At 47.5% G+C, this 23547-nt stretch overlaps 1 protein-coding gene across 1 annotated transcript in view; it reads left to right on the forward strand.

Moving 5' to 3' along the window:
• The window catches only part of LOC105447937 (AF4/FMR2 family member 4-like), a 79442-nt gene extending 55901 nt beyond the window's left edge, over positions 1 to 23541 (forward strand). The window contains exons 5-16 of the mRNA XM_011686259.1: positions 1283 to 1313; positions 15742 to 15793; positions 16195 to 16247; positions 16704 to 17274; positions 17760 to 18508; positions 18847 to 19768; positions 20483 to 20622; positions 20806 to 21000; positions 21094 to 21171; positions 21259 to 21355; positions 21532 to 21823; positions 21912 to 23541. Coding sequence (XP_011684561.1) covers positions 1283 to 1313; positions 15742 to 15793; positions 16195 to 16247; positions 16704 to 17274; positions 17760 to 18508; positions 18847 to 19768; positions 20483 to 20622; positions 20806 to 21000; positions 21094 to 21171; positions 21259 to 21355; positions 21532 to 21823; positions 21912 to 22021 — 3290 coding nt within the window. The 3' untranslated portion in view covers positions 22022 to 23541. The remainder of the gene's footprint in view (positions 1 to 1282; positions 1314 to 15741; positions 15794 to 16194; positions 16248 to 16703; positions 17275 to 17759; positions 18509 to 18846; positions 19769 to 20482; positions 20623 to 20805; positions 21001 to 21093; positions 21172 to 21258; positions 21356 to 21531; positions 21824 to 21911) is intronic.
• The last annotated feature ends 6 nt before the right edge of the window (positions 23542 to 23547 follow it).

Consider the following 23547-nt stretch of genomic DNA (forward strand, 5'->3'; position numbering starts at 1 on the left):
ATAACAATTTTTTGTATTTAATTCTAATATGAAACCGAGATCTCTCTCGGTCGCACACAAGGAGACGAACCCTACTTCCTCTCGCCGGAATTATTTCCGGCTGCCGCAACAATTTCTTGCGTGGCTCCGTAATAACGCCGAAGCACGCGCTTCCACATTAGACGAGAGCGTGGTGGTAAAATGAGGGTGATAAAATACGGCGCCCCCGTAACGGCGACGGACGCGGTATGTATGTATGTATGTATGTTTGTGCGTGTGTGTCCACCCCGTGTGTTCAACCCCTCTATATTTCGAATTTAACGCCGCCGCACCCTCCCCGCCCCTGCCTTCCTCCGCCGTCGCGCCGCTCGCTTTCATGCCGCAGACTCGTCCGCAGGAGCTCCCCCGAGTCCCTTTCCCATGACATGCGTTGTGTGCATGCGTGCACGTTGCGTGTACGCCATTGTTTACGCAATGCCGGTCGCCGGTCGACCCCGGCGCGGCGCGCTCTGCTCTTCCACCTCTTCCTTTCATCGTCACTTCCTCCCGGCCTCCCCTCCTCCCTCCCTTCGCCGCGCGCGCGGCAGCGCAAGCAGGTCATCGAATTTCTAAAGGCGAAATTTCTCGCGGCACCGACAGACGGTCGGTCGGTCCCCGGCTTTCCGAGAGACCCATCACGGGTTGCGTGGAACGACAGACGATCGCTTCTTCATCGTGCGCACATCTTGTACATTTTCATACGGTCAAACCTATACCCGGGTCTCTTTTCGCCTTGTCGTGCAGTGCGTTAACCGCACTTCTGCTGAATTGCACGATATTTTCGGGTCACGATGATTACAAGCCTCGCCATGTGCTCGCGTGTATTTATTCTGAAATGCTCGTAAAAAAGTTATATAGACTCTTTAGGAGGTAAGAGTCCCTCAAGAGAGGCGGGCTTTAACGTTTAAAACCGCGAAGAGGAGATTCTTAAAACTGAAGAAGAGATGTAACTGTACGAGATTGTATTATATATACCACCCCTGAGTCTCTTTTATTCTTTGTACACAAAAGGATAACAAAACTGAGGAAGGAAATGAATCAATTTTACTTGCTCGCGTTAAATTGACTTGACATGAATACTTTAATATGCGAGGCATTTAAATTACTCAGTTAGACAGATTACTCATTCGGACGCATTAATTGTTCGTTTACCGGAAGCTCATTTCAACGTGTAGTACACGCGAGCCGCCCGCATAATTAGACAGACGATAATTAGCCTCGACTAATTTCGCTAATTTTGCCGTTCTTATTTTTTCTGTTGCAGAACGCCAGTATACCGCCAGCAGACCGTCTGCGTAAGTACCTTAAAACTTTCATGTTAAACATTTTCTTCGCCGCGCGAAGCTGCCCGTAACTTTATCTGCCCTCATTTCCAGTCGACCTCACACATATTCAAAAGTATTTTTTTTTTATAGTTTAAAACTATGCGTATTTCGTATGCGCTGACGACGAAAGCGCATACAGACGGTTGATTATATGTATTCGAGTCGCGTAATCGATAACTTTTTTCTCTCCCCGCGTCGGGCGATTCGTTTTCTTAATTTCGCAGCGTTTAAATCGGTAGTATCGCAGTTACCGCGCGGTGATGGACAAACCGCACGGATATGATGGAATAAAAAAAAGGGGGAGCGAGAGACTGCAGGATGCATTCAAACATACTGGTTACATTGTAAACCGTAAAGTTTACTGCAGATTCTCGCGGGGGCTTTTAATTAAACCGTTGCAGAGCGCGCCGCAATTTTTCGGGACATTGACTGTTTTGCCAAATATTTTGTTTTCCACCGCGGCGCATGCAAACAACATCGTCGCGCGGTCTCTGCTTGTTTACTCTTAAACAAGCGGCTTTAATCCGCGCGCGCGCGCAAAAAAAAAGAGAGAGAGAATCGCGAGAATCCACGACTCGGATAAATAAAATTATGGAAAGGCGGTGAAGCGCGCGCGGGCGCGACAACGACGTGTGTCTCGTTATCGGCGTTACGTGCGCGTGTAAAGGAAAAAAAAGACTGAAGAAAAACGAGAAGGTCTCGCGAAGAATTGGGAAAGGGAAATAAAAGACGCGCGGGACGACGAGGAAAAGGAGTCCGAAAGGGCGACACGTGGACGCCGCTAATAAAGATGTTTCGAAGTTTCTCACGTGTCACGGGTTTCTTGCCTTCGCCGGCACGACGGGGATCGGTGTGTGGAACTTTCTTTCGCTTCTCGTAGACGAAACACTTCGTACATTTTTATGACGGACTTACCGGGTCTTCTTACCCCAACTCGTCGCCTTTCTCTTCCGAGAGAGACGTTTCCCTCGAAATTCGCGTGAAACTCAGGAATCCTGCCGCGGCGAACAATTTCCCCGCGTTTTCGATGATGCGATATGTACATCCCGCTTTGGTATCCACCTCGATTCGGCAAATCTGTCCGGATAGATAAACGGTAAATAAACGGTAAATGGATTGCCATGTACGTATTAATTTAATCGAAACCCAGTAAAGATTAAAAGCACTTTCTAGATTTGCTCACAAGTTTTTTTTTATTTTGTGCCTAATTAATCGCAATTTAGAACTGCTTTATTTTTAGAATCGGAATTGCGTAATTACAACGAAAGATTGTAGCGCTTTCGTTAGCGCAATAACAAAGAGTTTGACAACAAAGATAGCTCGTTTCCTAAAGATAGCTTATCGGTACACTTGTTCTTCGCGCGATAATGCCGGCTATCTCGCGCCGATATCTCGACACCGCCCGGTGGGGATAAACTTGAAACGGCGGTGAAATGGGAAAAGAGGGGGGGGGGGAGGGCGATTGCCGTGCACGTAGCAGTTCATAAATTGAATTTGAATTCACGAATGCCGGTGGATTTTCGGGAGACGGGAATTGGCGGTCGATTCGCGGTTGCGTGTACGATATCATGTGCGGAATCGGGGCGTTACACGCCGCATTCTCGGAGAGAAAGGAATTAACGAGCCGACGAAAAGGGTAGGCAGGACATAACGTCGTCCACCCTCTCACGTCCGCTCTCTTCGGGGGCCTTCGACCCCTTCTAACGGTCCCCCGACCTAACAACCGTCGCGACAACGGCACGCTCTTGCGGCACGCGTTGGAAAAAGTGGGTCGCGGCAACGCTCGCGATCGGACGTCTTTTTTTCTCCGTGATCCACTCGCAAACCGCGCGCGGAGAGTTTCGGCTGATCATTCTGTACGTCCGTGTGCCCCTCCCGGAAGGGGTGCACAATCGGTGCTTCAAGCGAAAATTATTTAATCGCTCGGCCCCGGTTGTCGCGCGCGCGCGCGCGCGCCGGTTGACACGAGGAATTAAAAGCGTTAATTGATCCGTTAATACCCGGTGTGTTTTCTATGACAACACAAGAACGAATTGCCCCGAGAATTAATCTCCAAATGAATTAATCAACGTGCTCCTTCAAAGGACACCGGGGGTCTCCTTTGCGCCTGCGTCCGGACTCGCGCAACCCCTTCTTTTTTTTTCTCTCTCTCTAGAGGTCGATCTCCGATATTCCTTCCGGGGAGTATCTTTTCTTTCTCTCCCCGCGGCGCGTGATTGACGCGGGCAATTAAATTTTAGTTTCCCCGGCTCATAAAAGTCAGAATAGACCCCGCAAATATACCCGAGTGAAAAATACCGCGCGCGCTTATTTCATTTGCTTGGTTTGCAATATAATGTTATAACGAGAGACCCGCGCGTTATCAGACGAGAGCGGGCCTGTGGCCTTGCGCGAGCCCGATAACGCGCTTAAGTCACGCTTAAACGAGCTGATAACGAGTTTCGGTGCTTCGCGAAACGTTTGATTTACTGTACAAGCACGTACGAAAACATTTTCGCCGTGAGAGAAAGACGAGATGTTCCGTATCTTTATATAATTCTCGATTTTTTTTTATTTCTCAATTCAATAGAACGCGGTCCCCGGCATTGTTTACTCGACTCGCATTCGTCGACTTTCTCGACTTGCTGTAACTTGAGCATCGCGTGAATCCCGAGCGTCTCTCTTAAATTTCGAGAGGCCGAAACTCTCGAGTCTTTATCCCGACTCTCTCGTTGCATGAGGATCACGATTGTGGAACACGGTTAATTAATAATTACTCTTCCCGCGCACGTTTACGTTCACCGTTCGCCGATCACGCGCGAAATTTACGAGCGCGTCCGATCGCTCGATTATTTCGTGCTTCGTCTTGAGCGTCTTCTGGCGCACGGCGTGCACATTGTGTGTATATGTATATATATATGTATATATATATATATATATATATATCGCGAATCGCGATAACGGGTTATCGGGATACCTATCTGCGGTATGTGCGCGAGTTGCAGACGTAAGCAGCATCGTCGACATAGGAAACCGGCTACGCGCGCCGGAGATCTCGCGCTACAAGCTTTTTGCGCGCCCATATTTCGCCATTATCAACAACGGCGGTGCTTCCATTCGCAAATTCTGTTGAAGTTTCCCTGTAGTTTCTTCAACGCGATGCGCAGAATCGACGGAAACGCGAGAATAATAGTTAACAGTTTAATAGTTAAATAATTAAATAAATAATTAAGTAATTTAAGAATTAAATATTTATAAGTTTAAATATAAATTTAATAATTAAATAATTATTACGTAATATACTTTCAGAATAAAAAACTCGATAGTGTTTATTTATGAACTCACAATTAGAAGAGGCTCGCCTCTCAAAAGTCAAATTGTATGAATGTTGAGAGAGCTATTAATGTTGGGGGAAGTGGAGTTTCGAGTCACGTTAAGAACGACAAGTTATGAAGTGTGAATTGGGAGTTACGAGCTGGAGGTTAAAATTTGCGCGTCGCAAATTTGAGAAATTTTACTCGTCGAAGATAGAATGAGAAGAGATAACATTCACGCACTTCATTGGCGAAGTAGAACGAGAAAGAGAGAGTGAAGAATCAAAACTCGTTATCAGGATTTGAGAATGACTTGGGGGAGCGCTTTATCGAATGACAACCAATAACCGAGAGTCCTAATCGCGATTTGATTAAGATATAATTAAAAATCTAATTAAGCGTAATTAGACTTAGGCAAATTTTCATTATAATTAAAGATAGAACAACTCTTTCTAATAAATGCATCGATATGTACATATTATCATTACGTACGTTGCTCCTCGACAAAATTATTTTGATCTTAAGCGACAATTTTTCTTTTTATTGATTGGTTCTGCAAACGTCCTTTTCGCTTGTATTTTTTGAGCTCCTCTGGCAGTCGACGGTGTACTTACATCGACAGCACTTACAACGCGGGGCGCCACTAAGGGGGTGGGTGTCGAATAGCACCGCGGGGATCGCCGATCATTTTTCGCAGCTGGATCGCATCGCGACGTGCGAACGACGGAGACGTGTAATCAGAAGGAGCGCATAACGCGCGTTGTCCGACCTTATCTCGGCGAGAGTAATGAGAGCTCATGCTTCGTGCCACAAATCGAAGATGCTGGCTCCGGATAAATGGAGGCGGAGAGAGATACAGAGAGCAGACCGGAATAAAATAAAAGACGCGCGCGCGTCGCGCCTGGGCGTCGCGACTTTTTTTCTCTCCCTCCGAAGACGACGACGACGACGACTGCGACGACGGTGAAAAATTCGCTCCAGATTAGAATCGCCCGTCGGAGGAGTTTAATGTCGCACGAGAAAACGCGTCGCAGGTTACTCCGGTCTACACGGGAGAAGGACGCGCGTTCAAGGATTATTCGACACGCGAGTAAATTGCCTGGCTATGTACGCCTGTTCTTGTTCTCCCTCTGCCTCCTCTCATTTCTCTCTTTTGCTCGCGAGACAGTATTAGCCCCGAGAGAGGATATCAGAGAAATATTTCTGCTTGGAATGTGGAATTTGAGAAATTTTAGTACAGCCGCGATAATAAAAAAAAAAAAAGAAATCTAGGTGCGTTCTATAATTCGAGCGACGATACCGTGGAATTTTGCTTTATTACTTCCTCGCCGCGCTTCGAGTTTCATTCGTATAATTGAATTTTGCATATAACGCAAGTTTGTTTACTCTCTATAAGTTTCACGTTAATTAACAAGGAAAATATTTGTTTGCGACAGGATACTGGCGTGGGATATGCCCGCGGAATATACATTTCCGCGGACAGTGTCGCGGAATGTGTCTCCGTCGTGTCTCTCCCGGTCGTGTTGCAGAAGGGTCCGCTAAATTCGTCACTTTATGAATCCACGACGGGCGTATCTCGTGTCCCGCAGATTTTCACCCTCGCGCCGCCGCGTTACGCGATAATCTGCCCCATCTGCGGATCCATCTGTAGATTAAGGAGCCCGCTCTCTAAAGCAGGCAATCTCATTACCGCGGCCGCGAAAAGTGACGGCCCGAAATGGTTGAAACGGTGCGCCACGCCACGCCGCGCCATCGGGGATCTCCCGGCGCGGCGGGTGGAAAACGTAAAGGTTGAGAGAAACCCCGCGCCGGCTGGCTCTCACTCTCTCGCCTCGCCGGTTATGTGCCCCGGCGTTTTCCACCGGCGTTAACTAAGCCGCGGGATTAAATCGGGATGAGACGTCGTTAACCGGAGCGGTCCACTCCGCGCGCGCGCGCGCCGTGTGTATATTTGTGGATATGTGTACACGCGCACATGTATGTACATCGTGTAATATGTACATGCGTGGGTGTGAGACACCGCGTCGTGTGTCCGCTTCCGACTCGTTTTCGCGACGCCGCGCGTAGCGTCGGTTCGCGCGAAGTGAACGACCTACATCGCGCGAGAGCTCGTTACGGGGCTCGCCCCTTTGTTACTCATCGTCGCCGTTTTCCTGCGCGACGATATTCCCGCAGTACGCTCACGTGCACACCGGAGAGCGCAGAGTGGACGGGGACACCTCTCTTTCTCTCTCTCTCTCTCTCCCGGAGTTCTCTCCGCGATTCGTTTTACATCGCGTACGTTGCCGCGCGAATGGATTCCGTGCTGGTAATCGCTTTGTTGAAACGGACGGTGTCGAGCTATTAAACGGCGAGCTTCTCTCTCGCAGGGAAGGTGGGAAGGAGGAAGGAGGGAAAAAATCGGCGATCGCGGAGTGCTCGCGAAAATTTTTATTTGCGTCGAGGTCGCGCGATACGCCGAAGAGAGAAAAACCAATACGCGAAAAGAGGGGGGAAAAAAAAATCGAATCGTGCGGTATCCGCTTTTATTTCGGGGCGGAGCTGGAAAAGAGAACGATATCCAACGTTTCCGCCGAATATTCAGAAACGGCCGCTTTTCCTTGCGCGCGCTCGCAATATTTCTTCCCTGTTAAAAAAGAGGGTTTATTCGTTAACGGCGTGCAGCCGCGCGCGAGATGTGGATGGTTCTATGAATAGCAGCGCGACGGCCGGCCCGCGCGCTGGCGAATTCCTTCGAGACGTCTTTTTTAACGTCGCGACGTCGCCGTCGTCGATCGACTAGAACGGACGATTAACGGGCGTCCGCGTCGGTTTGATTCGGCGTCCCGTGTGTCTATTTTCGAGAGCCCCAACAGAAACACCAGGCGGTCGAAATTAAACCGTTTCACTTCAAAGCGAATCGCTAGTCGGTAAACATAGTTAGCAGAGAAACAGCGTCGGGCCCGTTCGATTGTTTTTGAAGTATAACGGATTATTCTGGACGATCATTCGATTTAGGAACCGTCGCGAATAATAATAACGTCAATAACGTGCAGAAATTGATTAAATCTGATCGATGCCGTTTTGGAGAGGTTATATATTCCAGATTATTTTAAAAGGCGAAAGTTAGTCAGCAGCGTGTGGCAATGTCTGAAACATAGAACAGAATCTTCTGCATCCGAAGGGAGTTCTGTGCAGCGAAATTCCATCTTCGGGGGATCAGTTTCTATCTGGGTGGTACAATTAACAAAATTTGCAGTGATTTCCTCAAATATACATTCCTTTACCCTTTATCGTGAGGGATAAAATCGCGCGGGTTTAACATCACCGCCGAAGTGGAAACGAGATCACATCTGGCCGGGGAAAGGTTCGTCGCGCCGAACGGGCGCGCCGCGCGTCGCGTATCGCATCCGCGGCAATCGCCGGTAATCGCTTTATTGTCGCGCAAATTCGCCGTGGAGCCACGCGCGTTTATCTTCTCTCGGCGATATCGATATTTTGTCTCCTCTTTTTTTTCTGCCTCTCTCCCCTGATCTCCCATTTCTCATCCACCGTTCGCTCTCCCGCTCGCCGCCGCGCCGGAGGCGCAAAATTGTTCGTCCTCCCTCGCTTGCCTTCGTCTCACCCCTCCGTCTGCCACCCACTTTCCGTTTCTCTCTTTCCCTCCTCGCGCGGTGCATGGGATATAGAGGCGAAATTATCGCTGATGCTCGCCCCGTGTACCGGGTGCACCTTTCACCACCATCGAATTGCGCCACGCGATGTGCGGATCGTGTGCGTTTTCGAGCCCGCGCACCAGTCACGCACGCACGTGCGAATTTCGGCGGATACACATAGACGGTACGACGGTGGAAGGACGTGAGCGGTATAACCGGCAACACGAGTCTTTTCCCAGAGGGGAGAAAACGAGAGGTTGAAAGTGGGTTAGAGGCAGGAGGAGAGAGGAGAGAACGCGCGGTGCATCCCATCGCGAGGAGGGTTGCACCCCGCGCGGCGTGCCTCGCGTCGCCTCGCGCGTGGAAAACCTGGGCGAGGATTGCGAAACGCGCGGCGGCTCGCAAATTTAGCCGCCCGGAGTGGCCGGCTAAAATTATCCGTCTTCTTTGCCACTCGATCGCTTCGGCGCGTCCGCGAAGTAGAAGTCAAATAGAGTGGAAAGTCGATTTCCTCTTCCTCCTCGGGGGGATAATTAACACGCAGCGACGCCCGGCCGGATTGCCGTTTATTAATCTTCAGAAAGTATTTTACCACTTAGCGAGAGCGTATTGCCTGTTATTTGACTTTCCTTCCCTCCGGTCGAGAGGAAAAAGCGATCCCGGCTCTCCCTCGTTCCTTTAAAAACAGGAACGGGAGAAACTCTCCGTTCCGGCGTTAATTAATTTAACGTTCGTCACAAATTAGCGTCCGATTCAATTTCTTTTTCTATTCTTCGAGATGATATCTCTCATTAATGTGAAAACACAGATGCTTTTTATATTATTTGAAATACCGAAGGTCCTTTTGTAGTCCAATTAGCGAATAATACATCTTCCCACGATGATAGCGCGCCGTCGAAATGCCACGTCGGCCAGAAGAAACTCAATCGAACTAATTAAAAGCGATGACACACGCATAATCATATCGGACGTGTATCCCGAGCGCCGCAAATCTGTCCGGAAATTCACTCTTGTCAGATACAGGTGTTGCGCCCGGCATCGAGCCAGCCCTGCCGTACGCGGACATACGCTCATACGTATGCACGTGCACTCGCGTTCACGCACACAGAGGCTGTGCACGTGTATACGCGCACGCGCGCGCGCGCGAGGTGCATCGGTAGTGTGCACGCGGATGCAGATGGCGTGTAACCAGAAGCGGTAAAGCGAACGAGGAGGGGTTAAAGAGAGAGCCTCGCGCACACAGGAGGGAATGCGAGACCCGTTGAAAAAGGAGAACGGCAAGGCCGAGAGACCGGCGCGCGCGTCGCGTAGAAGCGAGAGACGGGGACAGCGGCGGGTTAAAGGGGTTTCCGCGATAGAGACAAAGGCAGAATCCGTCTTTCGAGGGGGAAGAGAGACAGAACGATGGGATAGAAGGAGGAAGAGAGAGAGAGAGAGAGACGAGGGGAGGACGGCACGAGAGAGAGTCTCGAAAGAGGATCAACTAGGGAACGAAGTGGACTGTATTGTTGAGAGAGGGATAGAAAAAGCCAGAAAGGGAAAAAGCGGATGAGGGAGGAAGAAGGAAGTGCACACATACACGCACGCAGGCTGTTTCGCCGCTCGCTACCGAATAGCCCCTCCAGTCGTAGATTATTTGATAAAACTGGTCTCTCTTTCCTCGAAGAGAACGTCTTGTAGCGAATTCGGAAATCTATTGGGAACGTTCAAAAGCCTCAAGAGTCTGTTAGAATTTTTCTGAAACGAGGAGTTTGAAATAACTGAGGGATTCTGTGAAAGAAGTAACTATAATTTAAACGTACTCGTTTTAAGATTAACTTTATCAAGTGCTCAAGAAAGTTAATTAGATCGTTCAATTCGATCCTTCGATCGCAACGATACTCCCTCTTTTTTTTTTTTACAACGAACATTGATCCTGCGAGGCGAGGAAATACTGTGTCTTCAGGATATCTCGCCGATTAATTAATAACATCTACATCCCATTCGGCGACGGAGGCACACAAGGGGCGCTGAGACACTCCGTGTACCATGGAACTTCGGAAGTTATTCGCAACAAGCGGCTTGCTGGCTAGTCTGGCCTCGTGGAATTCTACTCACAACTACACGTCGCTATCGGTGCCATCGCCGCACTACCACACTGTCGCGTCACCGCGCGCTGTTGCCTCCTCCGTCTTGTCGTCCCGATGTCGCCGGCACCTTCCAGGAGGTTCCAGCGACGACCAGCCAAGCTTCCCTCCCGCGCGCCCTTCTCCCAAACCCACCACCTCCGGCCGATCTCCCGTATTTCCTCTCTCCGCTTCTCGCCGTCTTCGTCGTTTCTCTCTTTAATAGCGAGGCAGAAACTTACTAGCGTCAACTCGCCGAGGCGCGTATTACGCGCGCGCGTGTATATAATACGTGTCGCGACGGAGAGGAGAGGATTAGGGTTGCGAAGCTAACCGACGCGGATATTGCCTTTCGTTACGTCGCCAGAAATAGAGAGTGGCGCATTAGTTACGCCGATTAATCCATTAGCTTCTTGCCGCTACCGTGCGCGTTTCAGTGCTCTATTACTCTATCCACACATTTATCTTGATTTCACCGTAAAATTTCCTGGAACGGGGAGTGAAGGGGAACCTACCGCAATCTCGCGCACGTTGGCATTACGTGTCTCTTCGCGAGACGGACGCCGCCGCGTTCGATATGCGCGTGTTTATCGCGTAACGTCATGTCCTTTTTATTTTATATACATTGGGATATTACGCGCGACGGTGCATTGTGTTGTTTGATTTTTCTCTTTCAATCCCCGATTGCGATCGCGCTGTCGCGCGCGCCCGCCGCCGTAAAATCACGGTTCGGAAGTCACCTGTCACAATTGTAACGGGAACGGTAAAAGCCGCGCGCACGTGCCGCGGGTGGCGAACGAGGCGCGCGGCGGCGATAGCGAGCGCGACGGCGGAGATGAGATAATAGATAATAGACACACCGAGGCCGATTGTGTTCGGCGCGCAAACGCTCTCTTTGAATAGACGCCGCGTGGCAGAAGCTCGTAAACGAGGGCTCCCGCGAACTTGCCCTCGATTAAGATTATTATCCTTTTTGCGCATTGCGCCGTTTACCCGCGGCTATAATAGAGTCCTGTTACTCGTGCACGCAGAGTCCATCCATCACATACACGCAACGTACACACACACACACATATACACACACACACACACACGCCCGGAAAGTTTAATATAATTAATCTTTTAATTAAAAGTCTCTAACTGCGCCTCGCAGCGACGCGGCGTAAAGAATTTTTAGACCGTAATAAACGTAATGAAACGTAAACAAATTTATTGGGGCCTCCTCACCTATCGATATATCAATTATCAGTAATAATGAAAACGATAAATCCGGACAATATTCTGCATTGTATCAATTTATTTCATTTATGATTTAGAAAGAGAGTGAGAGAGAGAGGAGGGGGGGAGAGAGAGGAAAGGGAGAGAATGAGGGAAAACGAAATTCCCCAACAAATGTGGAATTTTTTTAACGCGCCGCAGTTAAAGAATTAAATTTCCGCTAAAATAGCAGAATCGCGGATAAATTCCTTCGCAATTGAAGTTCCGTATGCAGCTCTTTTTTTTTTTAACTCGTCAACATATCTATATGGGAGTATCGTGTAACAGTCTCGACCTTTCTCCCCTCGATTCTCCTCTTATCAACCGAGGAACCCTCATTCACGCCTTTCCCTTTAATGAAACGGACTGCGGGTCCCTCCGTTTCTCCTTATCCTCCCTTCTTCCTTCTCGCGGAAACGTTTTCCACTTGTTTCCACCGCGGCCTGGCCAGCGTGCCGGGCCGGATGCGTGCGTGTTCTTCCTCGTTATGTACTTTCGCGCTCACGCACGCACGCATGCACGCGAGTACACGCACACGCTCGCGTGGGCGTGCATTCTCGATTTGTGCGCGCGCGTGTGTGTATGTGTGCATGCGTGCGACGTCGCTTACGACACGGTGGTTCCGTTGCATGCCGGAACGTGAGGTTGAAGGAACGCCTCGCGCGAACAGGTTCCCTTCCTTTTCCACGACGCCGCCGACCGCCGAAGGGAACAGTGAGTTGCATCAGCGCGACGACACAGTCGCAGACTGACAATGGACCGCGTTCTCACCGAGCGTTTAAAGCGTTAAACGTGAAGGATCCCCCGGGGAACGGGTTACAAGTGAATTTCAAGTATATACGGGAATGTGGAGGGTCCTCCTGTAACTCTGTAAAAAGTACCACTCCGGAATTTATTTTGAAATATTTCATTTCTGGATTTGTATTAGAATTCTCTCTGTTATATTTAAAAGCGTGACAGCGTGCAATTAAAATATAAAAAAATTGCAATGTACTAAGCGTTATCTGCTTTTATTGCGGGAAGTGGGGCGGGAGGGGGAAGAAAATCCATAAAGTGCGAAAGTTTCCCGATTTACGTAGTTGCCTGTGAGATAGCGAGTATTTTCGTCGCTGAATATAAATGTTTAAACGGAGATAAGACCCGGGCGCACACGCGGAGCGGGTTCTCCGCCGCTGGATAGGATTCCGCCTCGATAGAACGATACTTCATAGAATTTTTCCGAATATACACGCCTCTCTCTCTCGTTACCGACGTGCGCGGGGTTGCGCTTTGATAAATCGCTCGCGTTTGCCATTAGTCGTTTCCCGTCCCGATGAAAAATGCGGCTCGCGCGCTAATAAACAATACGCGAACGTCGAACGCGCGGCCGCCGCCGCCGCCGCGCGCCGCTGCCGCGGCCGTTCTAAAATTGTGAACGTTCCCACGAAGCCGAAGTAATTTGTACCGTTCGAGACGCGATCGTTAAACTCTTTCGTGCGGCGATTTAGCAGGTTTCTTGCTGGCAGCGAGCGAGCCTCTATTCCAGCCGGTCAGCAGTCGGCGAAGGCTTAGACGTTCGCGTAATTCGAATCAAACCGTGGCTATTATTAACTCCTCGGGACAACACGGACTGCACGGTTACTCACGGAATTGATGAAATGCCAATTTTATACGAATATACGAATTCGATACAATTTTTTTTTGCACGCAGAAAGGAGGGAAAATCGAACTGATATAAAAACAGATTTGTTGTGCTTTAAGATGTACATACCATCGGGATGCATATGATTTGTCTACATAAAGTATAAAAAAATATATATATAAGTAAAGTTAATAATTTTTGTAGCACTTTTGTAATTTATTTCATAAATCATTGTTATCTTTCTTTCTATATATATATATATATATATATATATATATATATATACCTATATATATAAAATTAATATGTAAAGAATACAAAGGGCTTTGAGGGCGCGTCGAGCAGTAAATTAGAGCGAACTAGGTTTCAAAGTACAATAGACTATCCCGTCGTTGCTATCAGCCGTGAAGATTTTGGTGTTGCGAGCTTTTGTAGTACTCGAAGTTGTTGAGCTTCGAGCTAAGTGAGTTTTCCTCCTCCTCCGGTCGAGGTCGGTTGTCAACGAGTCAGGTGCCAGGCGCGAGAGGAGAAGCTTAGACACGACGCGACGCGCCGCGCCGCGCGGGTCGCGCACGCAGCCGGCGTGGCAAAACCACAAGGCACTCCGCGCGCACTCGCGCGCAGAGCAGCGCGCGGACGTAGGACAGTGCATTTAGGGTCGATGCCCTCCTCTCCGTGCCGCCGTCGATGTTCGGTGCTCTACGTATTTTCTCCTTATCTCCTTCTTTCGCACACACACACACACACACACACACACACCGCGGGGGCTTTCCGCTGCCGCCTTCTCTATCCTCGCCCGCCTTGTCCCCGCGGCCCGGATCGGCTCGTTCGCGGACGGTCCTTAGAGGCCTCGCTCGCATGCCTCTTCGCGATGATCGAGAGAACGAATGAGGCCCCCGCGCGTTTCGCTCTCGTTCGAGGAGAAGAGAAGGAGGAACACAAAAGAAAAAGAGCAAGGGGGAAGGAAAGCTGAAGACGATCCTCCCCTCGTATGGCTTATAAGCCCGGGCGGCACACGCGCGATTATCCTTCTTATTAAATTAAACGCGGCTAATTCCAAGGGCAGACTGATAAACGACGTATTTGCTTAATGACATAGAAGCGGGTAATTGCGATCGCTGTGTAACAGTTTGTGTCCGAAGAGCGCGTTTCGTCGAGCGAGCGAGAGCGGGAGGTAATCTCTGGGAATCTCGCGCGATGCGCCCGAGCTCTTACTCGGAAGCAATTACTCCGGCCGTCTGCTTTTCTCATACAGCGCCTCGGCGCGAATCTCGGCGTTGGTGGCGCGTCCGCGAAAAATGTTACTTTTTTTTCTCTCTCTCTCTTTACGCGCCTCACTCGTCTCGCGAAAAGTTTCTAACGTCGAGACGAGAAACATTAGAACCCTTTGGCGTACATGTAAATGTTGTTACACGTCGGCCCCGGTAAAGGAATCCCCGGTTTTTTTTTCACCGTCTGTATAAGCACGACCTTGTCCAAGAGCCGTACGCTGTTATTATCCACTTTATTAAATTAAGCGAGAGCGATACAGAGAGAAGATAATGAAAGACGTGACTTGGAATTAATATCCCAACTTTTTAATGCATTTAAGCACTCTCAAAAAGCGATAAATTATCTCACGTGTAATTTAATACGCTGCACGCTGAAGTAGCACGCGTTATACCCGCCGCGCTTTTCAACCCCCGGTTTTGAATTTTTCAAGCCTTCAGTTGCGCCTCTTGCAAAGCGCGCGATGCACACTTCGCATGTCTTTAAACATTCGCAAAGGAATTTCGGCAATACGGTGCGATTTTCCTGCGGCTTAAATAGTTAATAATGTGAACAAAATTTCCTTTTTTCTTTCTTTTTTGCTAAAATAACCTAACGTAAATTTCTGATTTCTTTTTTACCGTTCTAATTTGAAAGTACTAATCTTGATCGTCGAAGTGAACTTCACCTAGGATTTTTTTTTCTTCCAATTTGCCTCCGAGTCCAACCGACTCTTGACTCGGGTCTTTCATTGGAGAACAACGGCGTTGCAGGGGAAAATCCTAATGGATGGGAGAGACGCGAGAGGTGGTCGCGGACGCGCGCGAGAACGGCGCGCTCCGAGGATCAATGAACGATTGTTCCTTAATACGCGGTGCTCCACAGGTTGCAGCCGCGCGTGTATTCTTCGCACGCGTGTACCCTCGCCCCGCGTCTCGGATTCTAATCGAATGCGCTTCGCTCTTGATATCGAATTATCTTCGCTTTCCGCCGGCTGCTACCGTCGCCGCCGCCGACGCCGCTGTTGAGAATCTCTCTCGCGTTTGTAGTCGCGCCGAACGGGTTTCCTTGTTTGACGAGCGGCGCTCGAGCGATTTCAGAGGGATCGCGTTAAACAGCGAGATATAAATCCCTCTTAGCGTTCGCCTCGCTTGCCGAGGCAGCTCGGTTGAATCATACGACTCAGTGATTCTCAATCACGGAATGAAATCAAACGGTGCGCTCTCTTTTCTGTTGCAGGGATCTCGCGCGGGATCTGAGTCTGTCGGATAGCGAGGATGAGGAGAACAAGGTAAGTATAATAGACGCGATATTTTCGCTTTCTTTCTTTTTTTTACGTTATTAAACATAGATATTTTCTGCTAATTAAGTAAATTAATGCGCCATATGTAAATTAAATAAATTAATGCGTATTAACTAGTACATTAAATATTATCTATATCGAGGCGCTTTTCGAAGTATAATTTTGAAGATATAGAAGTCGAATTAGTTGCACTTTCACCTTCGACCTGTTGTTTTTCGTTTTTTTTTTTCGTTGGCTTCTTGCAGTACCGCAGAGTACTTTCGCAAACCGATACGTATCGAGTCGCGTTTGACGAAAAACTAAGTGGCCGTTTCATCACGGCAAGAAAGAATCCGTTCCACTTTATTTCACGGTGAAATTACTGATAGCGGTCTTCTTCTTATTCCCAGGAAACATCGTCGAGACCGACGAGAGGAAACAGGAGTCCGGATCTCACGGCCGTGTAAGTAACTGATTCGTAACTCCTAATCTATGTTGTTTACGGAAATAAATTAGGATCACAAGGTATCAGTAGTATAAGAAGTGTGCCTGCCGTTTGTCGAAATTATATTCAGAGACTTAAAAAAGGGAATTTTTATATTTTTATAAACTTTTTGTAATTCTCGAGAAGCTCATTTCATAATATCTCTTTACAATCGTGTTTTTGCCACGTACATTTATATTTAGCGTTTCAAGCAACTAAATAAACCTCATTTTTACACATTTATTTTTATTTTGTTTAGGCTCGGCGTTTATGAGAAATTAAAAAAAACTTCGAAAATTTCATACCTTTTTTTAAGCACCTGCACATTTATTTTCTGCAAGTACACCGAAGTATATCTCAGAATATATCTCGTGGTCTCAAAATTTAAAAATGTGCTATTACGATTGGTCAACAAGAAATTTCTGCGCTTTCCAGTGTCTCGATACCTTTATCGAAAATCACGACGTCCATTTTTGAGCACCATTTGATCTCGCGTCCTTACAGTCTATCGACGCCGTTGATGACATCAGCGCCGCCGCCTTTGGCACCCATGTCGCCCATGGTCATGTCACCCGTGGGCCCGTTGTCGCCCCCGCGGCCTCCGATCAGCCCGCCGCCGAAGCGGACGCCGGAGCGAGCGCTGTCTCCTCCGCCGATGATTGTCAATCACCCTCATCCGCCATCCGCATGCTCCCCGAATCCCAGCGTCGTCATCCACCCGCCGAGTCCGGCCGAAGCGCCGCAGAGCTCCGGAAGCGCCAGCTCGAGCTCGGACTCCGGCTCGGATTCCGGCACGGACAGCAGCGACGACTCCGAGGACGACGATGATCTGGCCTCGGCGCCGCCGCCATCCAAGGGCCCCACGACGCCGCCCTCGGTCTCGCTGAAGCAGGAGAATCTGGTCGAGGAGCCGCCGCCCGCCGAGGAACGTCGCTGGGATCTCAGTTCCTTTTGTTTCAAAACGGTGCAGCATGGCGATCAGAATTCGGAGTCGAAACCCGCTCAGGTAAGATTATCCACGCCGATTTAAAATGGAGCATTTAATATTTTGATAGTATATCTAACAGTTGGAAAAGAATAATACTCTTAAAGAAGAGATTTTTGAAAATGTTTTCTAGTATTGCTTTTAAAAGTAGATATGTTTAAAAATAAGAGATAATTTCGAAGCTCAGAATAGTAGATTAAAATTGAAAGAAATAAAAATGGGCTAATGAGATAGTCTCTTAATGCTTAATTCTATATTATAAACTAAATGTATACTATACGGTACGGCAAAACATTTTAATCTGTAATTAGGTTCTCTTCAAAGTGCATTAATAAAAATTTCTGTATACAGATACAGGTCAACAAATAAATATAATTTCGCAATAAAGTGAAAATTTAGATAGAGGATTACAAGTATGTCAAAAGCATAATTCGATGTATTTAAGTTAAACGAGAAATTATGCCAGAAAATTCTCTTTTAAGAAGAAGCAATTGCATTGTTCTCAGGATAACGCCAGGCGAGATAATACGCATGAGATGACGGAGACCAGATCGCATAGGGAACAAGCCCGCGATTGGCAGCTCAACGGCGAGACCGTGAAGAGGTCTCACAACATGAGTTCTCTCAGCGACAGCGATCATCACTCCGATCAGGAGAAGGTTCATCAGCTGGTCGAGGACAATCGCGCTCAGACGGAGAAGCCGAAAGCGGCCGACACCAGGAAACGCGGACGGCCCAGGAAATCCATCAAGAGTCCGAAGCGCAGCCACCGGACGTCGGACGAGGGTCTGAAGGCCAGCAAGCCGCGCAGCCGGACGAGAGCGGTCGCCGCGTCCGGCAAGAAGAAGCAACCCAAGTCGAAGGAGACGGTGACCACGAGCGACGACGACAGCGACTCGAGATCGCAGAGCGACTCCGATAGCGATCGTCGACCTACCAAAGTGTCGGCCGTGGCACCGACAAGAAACGAAAAGAGATCGAGACTGAGCTTGTCGTCCAGCGACGATGAGAGTTCGCTACCGAACAAGAAAAATAATAACAGTGCCTCCGAGGACGACGCCGCGCGATGGACTAGAGTTCCCCCCATCAAGCGGAGCAACCTGTTGGACTCGCCGAAGAAGCAGGACCAGAAGAAAAGTTCCGCCAAGGGCAAGCCTAGGCAGCCTAGATCCAGAGTGGCCAATGTTGCCGGCGGTTCCGACTCCGATAGCGAATCGGAGGTGTCTGTAAGGAGTAATCGCATCAAAGTCGCTCGGTAAATATTCTTCTTAATTATTTCAACTCATTAATTGTCTCTCTTGTGAAAATCTTTTCTTTTCTTCTTTACAAGATGTTATAAATTGTATATATATTTCCATCAAAGTGCGACTTAATTTTTTTGTGTCTTTTATCTTTAATTCTATGAAGATGTAAATAATCCTTCCAAAAATAATAATAAAATAATACGACTTTTTAACTTAGATTAGAATAAATTTATCGACATTTAAGAGATTTAAATTAATATATACAATTTTACTTTCTTCCTTTTTTCTTTCTATTTTTGCTTATATTTTTTATAAGGAAAAAACTAAACTTGAAATGTTGTAAATGTAGAGTGCCACCCAGGCCGCGAGCGCCACCAACGAGGACGACCTCACCTGATAACTCTGATAGCGATAACAGCCCGGCGTCGAAGTTGCAAGAGGACGACGCTGGCAATGTACAGGACAAGAAGAAAAGCGACACGCTGCGCCACGTCTTCTCGACGTCGAAGGGCGGCGGGAAGGGTGGTGGAAAAGGTGGGAAAGGTGGTAAAGGCGGTGGTAAATGTGGCATCTACGTGGAGGAGTACACGAGTAATTCTGCTACGCACACGCCGACTGGCGGTGACAGTCCTTACAAACGACCGTCCTCGCGGACGTCTAGTGGTGGCAACAATCTTCTCCTGCGCTCCCCCCCGCCGCTCACGTATGTGAACGGCGTACCGAGCCTCATGTGCAAGATCGATCTCAGCAGAATATCTCCGCAAATACTACAACTGACGAGAGGGCAAGAGCTCAGACAGCGCACCGAATTGCCCGACACCAGGCCATCTTCGAGGCAGAGGCCGTCTTCGAGTTTGGCGACCTCGCAACCACCGAGGCCGCCCACACCGGAGGAAGGGGAAATCGTTGATACGCCACCGCAGCAGCAGCAGCAGCATGTTGTGTCGGATCGCACGAGGATTCACCGTTCCGACGGACTGTTGGGTGAGAGTGACGGCAGGAATTCACGTTCTGTGATCAAAGGCCAGCCGATATCGTCGGACTCGAAGAGCGGCGGTACTGTTCTCGGAGGTGCTGGTAGTGCTAGTAGTGCCGGTGCGCTCGGTAGCGCGCCCAAGAGGAAACGTAATCCGAGTTGTAGTTCCGTGTCCAGTTTGAGCCCTGTTCAGTGTCCGGTGGATGCGAAAACTAAAAGTATCTCCGAGCATAAAGACAGAAGCCGTAAGAGACAGCGGAGGCATGCCACGAATGACGGGCTAATGCCCAGTCAGGTATGGATTTTGGAAAAAAAAGTTACAAAGAGAGATTCGCTCGTGTGAAGTCGTAATATTTTTTTTTGATAGATTTAATAAAAGCTTTTTAATCAATGCTAATTTTTTTTAATAATAATTACATTTTCTTATGAGTTATAAGTAGTTAATTTTACTGTAGATAGTTTAATTTATAATTATGTACTAAATAAGTGGAAACTTGTACATAATATATTTTAATGTAATCAAATGATATTCATAGCTTCGAGTTTAAATCAAATTCAATAAGTTGTTAATGTGTACCATCGCGTTGTAAGTGCGAAAGATAAAAGTAAACGCGTATTGAGTACAATACATTTAATGAAAAAAATTTTATACAAACGTTTCGCTTCTACTTTGGATCTTCTTTAGTGTATAAAAGAAAACATGGTTGTGGTAAAAAAATCAGTCACGTGGCAGAACAATGAATGCAGCCATTCTCCTTTTCCGCAGTCGTAAACTCATACACATAAATTCTTATTTAAGATGAGAGTAGTCAAGCTAAGCGACAGAAAACGCAAAGTAAACCGCTATGTACATCGCAGATACAAGGTGCTTACTTTTGGATCGAAACCTTTGTAAAATTTCTTTCATTAAATGTATTGTACGTAATACGTTTACTTTTATCCTTTGCACTTACAACCGCGACGGCGATATTGGCAATTGAATTTAACATATTTTAATATTATTGAACAGCAGAGTGATATTCAGCCGACGAATCACGAAAGGGACGAAAAGCACGATACGAGTTTATTACCGCCACCACCTCTCCCAGCACAGCGCGTCTACTATTCTTACTTTGATCCTCAAAGTGAAATATTAGAGAATCAGGATAGGTAAGCTTTTTACATTTAATGCAAAATGATAATCGAGCCCCTTTTATCATAATCGAATATACAAATTAGGATTAAAATTAGCGTGGTATCCTTAATAATATCCTTACGCTTTTCTTGATGAACTAACTGGTTCTTTAACATCATAACAGCATATACTTATACAACTATGTTTCTGTTTCTCAGGGACCATGACCAGTACCTGATCGAAGCTAAGCGACTAAAGCACAATGCCGACGAGGAGATCGATCTTACGGCACAAGGCATGAAATATCTGGAGGCCGCTCTGTACTTCCTTCTAACAGGCGACGCAATGGAACAGGACTCAGTTTCGGATAAAGCCTCGTATACTATGTACAAAGATACTCTTAGTCTCATCAAGTGAGTCATCAATTTCTAATTAAGACGCGCACGCGTGTGCGGTAAAAAGAGAGTGCTTGCTAATTGAAGCGATTTTCTCCTTTATTTTCGCAGATTTATCTCGTCGAAATTCAAGAGCCAATCGAACAACTTGCCTGAGAATAGCATACACTCTAAGCTGGCCATCCTGAGGTGGGTATACTTCCCGTAGCCTTTTCGAATCGTGTATGCGCTATCGCACAAGCGGACGCATCTCAAAACTGCGATTTTTCTTTCCAGCCTTTGGTGCCAGTCGCGCTTGTACTCCAAGCTATACAACATGCGTAGACAGGAGGTGAAAGACGTCCAGAAGATCATCTATGAATTCAATCAAAAGGTGAGTGGCTTTTTCTTCATCACTGAATTCGTAACAATCACTTTGCTCAATATATGCTAATTACTTTAAACTTATTACTTTAATTTTATTAGAATTTTCATTTTATTGCGATCTGTAATGACCGTCCTGGATATAAATCTGCTCGTGAGTTGTAATTGTTGAAAAATTTATTTCAGCAATTTCAGCAACAAATAGCTCAGACAACACCAGCTCAGGCGGAGGGACAGGGCACGCCTTCTCTCTCGCCTACGCCGTCACCCGCTGGCTCTGTAGGTTCCGTCGGAAGTCAAAGTTCCTCAGGATACAGTAGCGGTGGTCAACACGCAACAGTCAATGGTCAATATATTAGCGTGCCAATAAACGTCTACAATGCGATGATGAAGCAAAATCAGTATTCAGGCTTACTTACGAATGGTCACGATCTGTGGGACCAGGCAATAACGCAGGCGAGACAGGATGAGAATAAAAGTATGTATCGGGAGATAAAAAAAAAGACGCGTCGAATGAATTTTGATTTCAGTTTGTAATGGCCGTTCTTTTTGTCTCGTGTTTTCAGACTTTTTCATCGACTTGGATCGAAGGTTGGGACCCTTGACATCGGATAGCTCGGTACGCGAGCTTGTGCGTTACGTTCTGGCGGGTATAAAGAAGTTGCGAGCTCTCTGACCACAGTGGCACAGCCCCCGACCAGCCACTCCAAACTACGTTACCTCCCTTCCGCAAAATATGGCCACTTACCCGACTATGTACTCGTAGTTGCGTAGCGTCGTTACGTCGCGTTCACTGTGACTTTATATATCATCAATCGGCGGCGCGATGCACGGAGACGTGGGAAAAAACGGGAAGGTGCGATAACGGTGTGATATAGCGAAATCACGGACTATTTTCTCTGCGAGAAGTGGTCTCAGGGGGTGCGACCGAATCGATAACGAGGGTCATGGCAATCTAGAAAAAGGAGAGAATACGAGAAAGCTCGTGTGGTCTCCTTTAGTCGGACAACGTGGGGGCATTCTTGATATAAATTTAGCAGCAAGTTTATAGTCAATTGTAAAGCGCGTGCCTGAGGGGGCGAGGGAAAGAGGCGGTCAACCGAGAGGGAGGGAGGGAGAGAGAGAGAGAAAAGTCCGCTTTATCTTACCACGGTGCATATACGAATCTCGTGCACTTTGTTTAGAGCACGTGTTACTTACTCTCGAGGCGCAGTGGAGAATTGTTGGACGGGAGAAATTGATATCGAGGCGCTTCGCGAGCGACGACGCGAGCGCATTAGATTTCTAGCGAGCCGCAGTGATAACTCGTGTCTATTTTTTCCGAAGTGTCCGCTTTTGTAAGTTATCGCATAGATACCGACACGAGCTCGGAGTGGGAAGGGGAGAATCGGAGGTAGGAGGGGAAAAAATAGGAAAATGAGAAGGGCCGAAAACGAGAAAAGAGAGGAAGTGAAAACCACTGAAGGGGGTAGTAGAAGTGCCACGTAAAAGCGCCCGTGTGTTCTCGCTTCACGGTGCGCCCGCAGCCGACGTTACCTGAAGCATGAGTATCGTTTCGGCGATTCGAATGCGATGAATATAAGGGAATACATATTTAATATATATATAGTTTATTACCTATATAAATATATATAAATAGTTATAAAGATAAGAATATATTTAATGACGCGAGGAGAGATGACGCGCATCTCGCGCGCCGCGTTTCAGTACAGGGGAACAGATGACAGTTGTATTCGCGAATGGGAGGTGATATGAAGGAAAAGGGCGGAGAGGAGAGGTGGCCAGAAATCGGAGTGATTTCGGTGGAGGAGAGTGCGCGAGCAACAGGATCAACAACCAGGATCAAGTGATGTGCTATAGTTAAACTATAGTTCTTAACATTTGCGTGCGAAGCACACGACTCTTTTTGTAGATAGATCACGGGGGAAGTAATTTTAGATTAGAGTAATTAATATGCAAGCAGGAAATCCAGTAACAGATGCGATTATACCAATACATATTATTTACATTTACTTAGAAGTTAACCGGGAGAATTAAGTAGAGGGTTCTAGTGCGATTGAAAAGTAAAAAAAGAGGAAGAAATAATGACATACCGCATACACAACATATACCAATAGCATAATTTAAACAAAAACGCAAGCGAGGGGAAGAACGAAGCGGGATGAACGCTAGAGATAAAACGCACGCTGAGAGTGCGTCGGG

This window comes from Wasmannia auropunctata, unplaced genomic scaffold, assembly GCF_000956235.1.
Source record: "Wasmannia auropunctata unplaced genomic scaffold, wasmannia.A_1.0 LD336090.1, whole genome shotgun sequence".
NCBI classification, from domain to species: Eukaryota; Metazoa; Arthropoda; class Insecta; order Hymenoptera; family Formicidae; genus Wasmannia; species Wasmannia auropunctata.